General features: G+C 44.5%; 1 protein-coding gene across 1 annotated transcript in view; it reads left to right on the top strand.

The window, feature by feature from the left end:
• Positions 1 to 2,352: 2,352 nt before the first annotated feature.
• GAN (gigaxonin) overlaps positions 2,353 to 6,838 on the top strand; it is a 29,198-nt gene continuing 24,712 nt past the window's right edge. The window contains exon 1 of the mRNA XM_042438242.1: positions 2,353 to 2,679. Within this exon, the coding sequence (XP_042294176.1) occupies positions 2,495 to 2,679 (185 nt within the window). The 5' untranslated portion in view covers positions 2,353 to 2,494. The remainder of the gene's footprint in view (positions 2,680 to 6,838) is intronic.

Raw genomic sequence — 6,838 nt, 5'->3', positions numbered from 1 at the left:
TATATATTCATATCTATCATGGAAAGCACAGCTACCTTGGTTATGAAATTCCCTCTGCAGCAGTAATGATAGGTGACATACATCAGTCTTCTCATAGGGATCCTTGCAGTTCCAGGCAAATGGCAGGCAGGCCACGGGGATTTGGTTCGTTGTGCTTCTCTTTCATGCCTTCACGCTGACGGGAAAAGTGTACTAAACAAACAAACAACACAACACAACAACAAAAAAAAACAATGAGAATTCATCGTATTAGTTTTCTGTGTGGACCTGCATACATGTCCCACTCCAGTTTTTGAAGCGATCTGGAGGTTTCCAAAGCTTCTCTACTATGTCTAGGCATACAAATGCATTTTACTGTATTTGTATATGTTTTAAAGTTTTTTATTTTTTGGTTTAATCTCTTTTTAGGACTCAATTGTTTTTATGTTAGGGGGGATTTTGGAATTTTAATGCTTTCTCTTTTAATTGTTGTTAATGAACTGCTGTAATCTGCTTGGATTCCCTGAGATTAAGCAGTATATAAATAATAATAATAATAATATTAATTATTATTATTATTATTTTGTTGGGCCTAATAATAAAAGTGTTCCTTGGCTTCGGTTTTTGTTTTTCAGAGAGCAGCCCCGAGAAAAAAGCCAGCCTGAGATAACCTTCGAATTTGCAATGAGTTAGTTATGTTATCCTCTTGCAACACAACCCACAAAGAATCTTGTGTGAGAAACCATGGCAAAAGCTCTCTGGATCCATGTTTTCTTTGCCACAGGGATGTAGCCAGGGGGGGGGGATCTGGGGGTCCGGACCCCCCTTCCATTAGAAAAATGAATGGTGTGTGCTGCTGCGCCACTGCACTCAAGCCCCATTATAATGGTGGCACTTAGTCTGGACCCCCCCCCTTCCTAAAATCCTAGCTATGTCCCTGTTTGCCAAATACACAACATCATCTAAAAGCCAGTGTGATGCAGTGATTTCAGTACTGGGCTATGGGAGACCAATGCTCGAATCTAAGGCATGGAAAACAACTGGATGGCTTTGGGCAAGTCACACTCTCTCAGCCACAGAGGACAGAAACCTTCTCTGCACCCGCACTGGAGATAATCCAGTTTGAGACCACTTTAACTGCCGGCTCAATGAAGGGACTCCTAGGAACTGGAGTATTGTGAGACATTTCGCTTTCTCTATCAGAGAACTCTGGTGCCACAATGTACTACAGTTCCCAGGATTCCCTAAGTGTCTCTTTCAAAGCGGTTTCAAACCGGATTAATGTGCAGGTGTTTTGGACCTTGGCTCTTCCAAAGCTGCCTCTGACTGAGGGTCAGTATTGGAGACATGCTAAAACAAATGACAATACTTGCCCACAGGGAAACATTAGAAAATATGTGCCCATAGGGAAGCATTGGGGAATACATGCCCATAAAGATAAATGGGGAAATACTTGCCATAGGAAGCCTAGGAGAATGTGCGTCATGGGGGATACATGGGGGAACACTTGGCCATAGTGAAACGTTGGGATGATAACTTGGCCTTAGGGAAATATAGAGGGAACCCTGCCCATGGGAAACTAGGAGAATACGTGCTCATAAGAATCACTGGAGAATACTTGCCCCTAGGGAATCATAGGTCAATCATATGAGTCACCTAGGTTTCTCTAGGGGCAAGTATTCTGTAATGATTCTCTAGGGGCAGTATTCTTCTATGTTTTTCTATTGTAAAGTATTCCCCAATGATTCTCTATGGGATGGAAAGCTATTCTGCAATGAATCTCTATGGGGAAATATCCCCCATGATTCCCTATGGGGCTAATATTCCCCCATGATTTCCCTATGGGGCTATATTCCCCATGATTCCCTATGGGGCCAATACCCCCATGATTTCCCTATGGGGCTAATATTCCCCATGATTCCCTCTGGGGCGGGGGCTAATATTCCCCAGATTCCCTTATGGGGCTATATTCCCATTGATTCCCTATGTGGCGAATATCCATGATTCCCTATGGGGCTAATATTCCCCATGATTCCCTATGGGGCCAATACCCCCATGATTCCCTATGGGGCTAATATTCCCCATGATTCCCTATGGGGCTAATATTCCCCATGATTCCCTATGGGGCTAATATTCCCCATGATTCCCTATGGGGCTAATATTCCCCATGATTCCCTATGGGGCCAATATCCTGTCATGATTCCCTCTAATGTTGTGGTGATTGTGTATTTTTGTGTCACTTTCTGAGGCCTCCCTTTCCTCCCTGAGGGCTGCTGCTACTCCTAGCTAGGCCCAGCCCCTCCCCTCCGCTCCGCTCCCCTCCGTCGCGGGTTGATGACGTCAAAAGGCCTGCGCCGCGCCGGGGGCGTGGAAGGATGGTGTCGGTCTGCCGGCGTCGGAGGCCTCAGAGTCAGTCTGAGAGCGAGAGCGAGGACGCGCTGAGGCAAAAGGAAGGCCCCGCTCGGGCTCTGAGGGCCGGAGGAGAAGAGAGGAAGAAGCGCCTTTCGTGGCCGCCATGTCGACGACGACGCCTGGCTCCCCGTGGAGCGCCGTGTCGGATCCCCAGCACCCTTCGCGGCTCCTGCGGGCCCTGAGCTCCTTCCGAGAAGAAGGGCGCTTCTGCGACGCTCACCTGGTCCTCGAAGGGCACGAAATCCCCGTCCAGACCAACATCCTCGCCGCAGCCAGCCCTTACATCAGGTACAGCAAGGCTAGCCTTAGCCTTAGCAGCAGCGTCTCAGTAGAGCCATTAAGGTTTTAGTATCAGCATCATCATCATCATCATCATCCCATTGTTGTTAGTAGGATCTCAGTTTTATTATTATTACTTTATTAACATCTCATTATTACTATCTTAATATTATTATTATCTCATTATTATTGTTATTGTTAACTCGTTATTATCATTATTATCTTATTAATCTTAACTTATTATTATCATCTCATTATTGTCACATTATTATTAACTCATGGCTATTACTATCTTATTATCTCATTATTATTGTTATTATCTTACTATCATGTCATTATTATTACTATCTTATTATTATTATTAAATTATTAATTGATGTTAATTAATTAATTCATTGTGTTTGTTTATATTTCCCCCCAAAACTGGGACTACGCAGCTTCGACTTTTGCAGTTTCCACGATTCACGGATTCAATTCCTCTCTAGGAATATCTAGGTCCTCCAGCGCAACTCTATGGTCCACTTGAACCCAAAGCCACACGGAAGGAGCTAGAGATTGATTCCTAGAGAGGACACTTCGCTAGGCCTTTGTAGCTCCTCCGGCACAACTCTATGGTCATTGTCTGGCAGATGTCAACCACAGAGTTGCACTGGAGGACCTAGAGATTCCTAGAGAGGACACTCCACTAGGCATTTGTTGCCACAGAGCAGGTCCAAGTGGTTCTGAAATCGGTTTCTAGGTACCTCAAGCTGGATTGCTCTGCTGTGTGTTTTGGATCATAGACTTCAGTCTGCTTCCTCGGATGCACTTGGATGTGCTTAAGTCTAGGAAAGCGCATGCTGCCAACTTCTTCCTTTCAGTCAGTCTCAAAGGTGCTGCTGCAAGATCTCCTCACATACTGGTTTTACAGACTGGCACGGCTATGTCTTTGAGTGCTCTCCTTAATAGAGTCCATTCATCTGGTGTGCGGTCTTCCTCTCTTTCTACTCCCCTCCGCCTTTCCCAGCGTCATCGTCTTTTCCGGTGTGTCCTTCCTTCTCGTGATGTGTCACGTTGGCTTCTTCCAGGGAGGTTTCCAGCTTGATCTGTTCAGGTACCCTTTTGTTTGTCCTTCTGGCTCTCCATGGGATCCTCAGCACTCTGCTCCAGCCCCATATCTGAAATGCATTGGTTTTCTTCCTATCTTCTTTCTTAACTGTCCATGATAACAGGGAATACAATGGCTTATATGGTTCTAACTTTTGTGCTCAGTTGTATATCTTGGCATTTTAAGAGCTTTTCTAGTCCTTTCGTAGCCCACCCTCCCCATTCTTGATCTTTCTCTGATTTCCTGCCTGCAGGAGCCCATTTCTATCAATGTTTGATCCCAAGTATAAGAGATCTTTTGCTATTTCTCCTCCCTCGTTGTCTAGGTTCACTTTGTTTAAATTCTCCTTGGTCCTCATTTTTGTTTTCTTTATGTTCACCGGTAAGACTGCCTTTACACTTTCTTCCTCGATCTTCCTTAGTCGCTCTTTGAGGCCTGTGACGTTTTCTGCTAGCATTGTGGTGTCGTCTTCATATCTTAGATTGTGGATATTCCTTCCTCCTATTTCCATTCCTCCTCCTTCTGTCTCCAAGCCTGCTATTCGTATAATACGTTCTGCATGCAAGTCGAACAGATAGCGTGAAAGGACACAGCCCTGTACAGTATATGTGTACCTCTTGTCCTTTTAAAGCAACGTGCATTTTAACGGATGTGTTTTAACTGATGTGGTGTGCCTGTTAATTGTTGTTGTACACCACATCAATCCATGGGGAGAGGCGGGTAAGAAATAAATGTTATTATTATTCTTTCATTTTTCCCAAGATATCTAATGCTGTGGCAAGCTAAGGCACCTTCTCTGGCGCAGACGGCTCCGCTCATGCCAGCGAGGACCAAGCACTTCCTCCTCATGCCAAGGAGGACAAAGCACATATGCCAAGGAGGACAGGCACTTCCTCCTCAATGCCAAGCAGGACAAGGCCAAAAAAACATAATTGCCAAGGGAACAAGGCACTTCCAATGCCAAGGAGGACAAGGCACTTCCTCCTCAATGCCAAGGAGGACAAGGCACATAATGCCAAGGAGAACAAGGCACTTCCTCCTCAATGCCAAGGAGGACAAGGCACTTCCTCCTTAATGCCAAGGAGGACAAGGCACCACAAAATAGAGGGCCTTCAAGGGAAATGAAGGACATGACCAAATATAAAACTATAAACACTCATAGAAACATGAAGTTCATGCTAGTGTTATATAATAGTTTGAGTGTTGGGCTGCGCCATGTACGGATCTGAGAGCTGGATGGTGAAGAAAACCAATTCATCTGAGATGTGGTGCTGGAGAAGAGTACTGAGGGTATCATGAATGGCCAAAAAGACAAACAGATGGGTCCCAGAACAGATCAAGTCTATGTCCCTCGAATCCAAGACAACTGAGGCTGTTGTGCTTTGATCGTATAAGAAGAAGACATGACTCATTAGAAAAGACAGTGATGCTAGGAAAGGTAAAGGATAGTAGAAGAAGAGGAAGATGACGCGCCAAATGGATGGAGTCAATCAGGGAGGCCATGGGCCTGAGTTTGTAGGGCTTGAGCAGAGCAGTGGAGGGCAGGGGTCTTGGAGATGTCTCATCCACAGGGTTGCCATGAATCAGGATTGACTTGAGGGCAGTTATGCTGGGCTACGCATATACATCTTGTGTCATCCAGTATCCATCATCAGATGTTTCTCATTAATGGTGCCTCTAGGCACCACTTCTGGTGACCAAGAAGGTCTACATCCTAGATAGGCTGTTTCTGTAGGATGACCTTCACCAACCAGCGACCATTAACTAGTTCCCTCCATCTCTAGCCACCATGGCAGTGCTACCCAAGGATGATGTAAAATGTGGTCCAACTTCAGAAAGGTGTCAGATTGAGGAAGATTGTTTATGCCAAGATCTGGCTTAGAAATTGTGCTCATCTTGCAGTTAAAAAATAAATGTCTTTCTGAATTGTACTGTACTACATTCAAGCATACTGAACTATATTGTCTATTTTAGGGTAAACCACTTTTAAATCCAAAGGTTAACCAGGTGTCATTCCTATTACAAACAAAAGGGAGCCTTGGCATCATCCAGCAGGGCCTTTAAAAATACATTCTTAGTCAAATTGCCTTAGACCCAACAGGTCAAGACTGGGATTTTAAAACGAGTTCTTACTTGTGAATTTCAGAGTCACAACAGAGCTTCTGTCTCTAAGATGAAATAGCAACAGCCATTCTTTATGGTTTGTCCTCAGCCTCTGGATATAAACTACCTTTGTAAACATGAAGAAAAGGTTTATACAACATGTGTAGGTTTGTGTCACAGTCCTGATAAATTGTGCCTCAGCCTCCTGGCCATCTTTAGGATTAAGGAACTGAGACTTCCAGTTAGGCCTGAGGCTTACCATCTTTCGTTGTACAAATTAAGCACTGTGTGCCATGACCAAAGCCCAGGATTTTTTGGCAGTACCAAGACTCATTCTTGAAGCTGGTTTACCACCTTGTTTTTATGGCAGGCGACCAATACCTTTCAGACTTGTGTGACAGGCGGATTGCTTTTCTTGGCTTCCTTCCCCACAAACAGTTCATGTCCAAGGCCCAAGGTTTAAATTGGAGACTGGGGAAACTGTATATCCCTCAAGATGTTGGTCTCCCGCAACTACTGAGTACAGCCAACATAAGAATTTAGGGGAAACCAAATCAGAAATGCATACAGGTGACTTTAAAAAGATAAAGCTTTATATTACAAGAGCAAGAATAGTGAATAGCAACCACATCTTGGATTCAGGTGTCTCTTCCTCTGCTTTCGTGAATTCTCTCATTTCTGGCTGGCCCAGTTGTTAAGCCAGATGTTTACCTTCTCCCTCCCTTTTCTCTTTTCTTTTCCCTGCCCCACCCTGCCCTGGCTGGCTGTTTTCCTTTCCTTACATATTTATTGAAACGTGTAAAGACAATAGATTTACAACATGCAGATGAGGCACACAACCCAAATGAGACTTCTAAGAAGACATAAAATAGGTCCACAGACAAAGAAACAGGGTTGGATGGCAAAAGCTGTATGCTGTCGTTACAGTGCTGGCTTGTATATATTATCTTTTGACTCCCTGAGCTCCTTAAAAGCACA

This window comes from Sceloporus undulatus, chromosome 8 (genome assembly GCF_019175285.1).
Source record: "Sceloporus undulatus isolate JIND9_A2432 ecotype Alabama chromosome 8, SceUnd_v1.1, whole genome shotgun sequence".
In the NCBI taxonomy this organism is placed as follows: domain Eukaryota; kingdom Metazoa; phylum Chordata; class Lepidosauria; order Squamata; family Phrynosomatidae; genus Sceloporus; species Sceloporus undulatus.
Note: the sequence above shows the minus strand (reverse complement) of the source record. Positions and strands in the feature narration are given on the sequence as shown.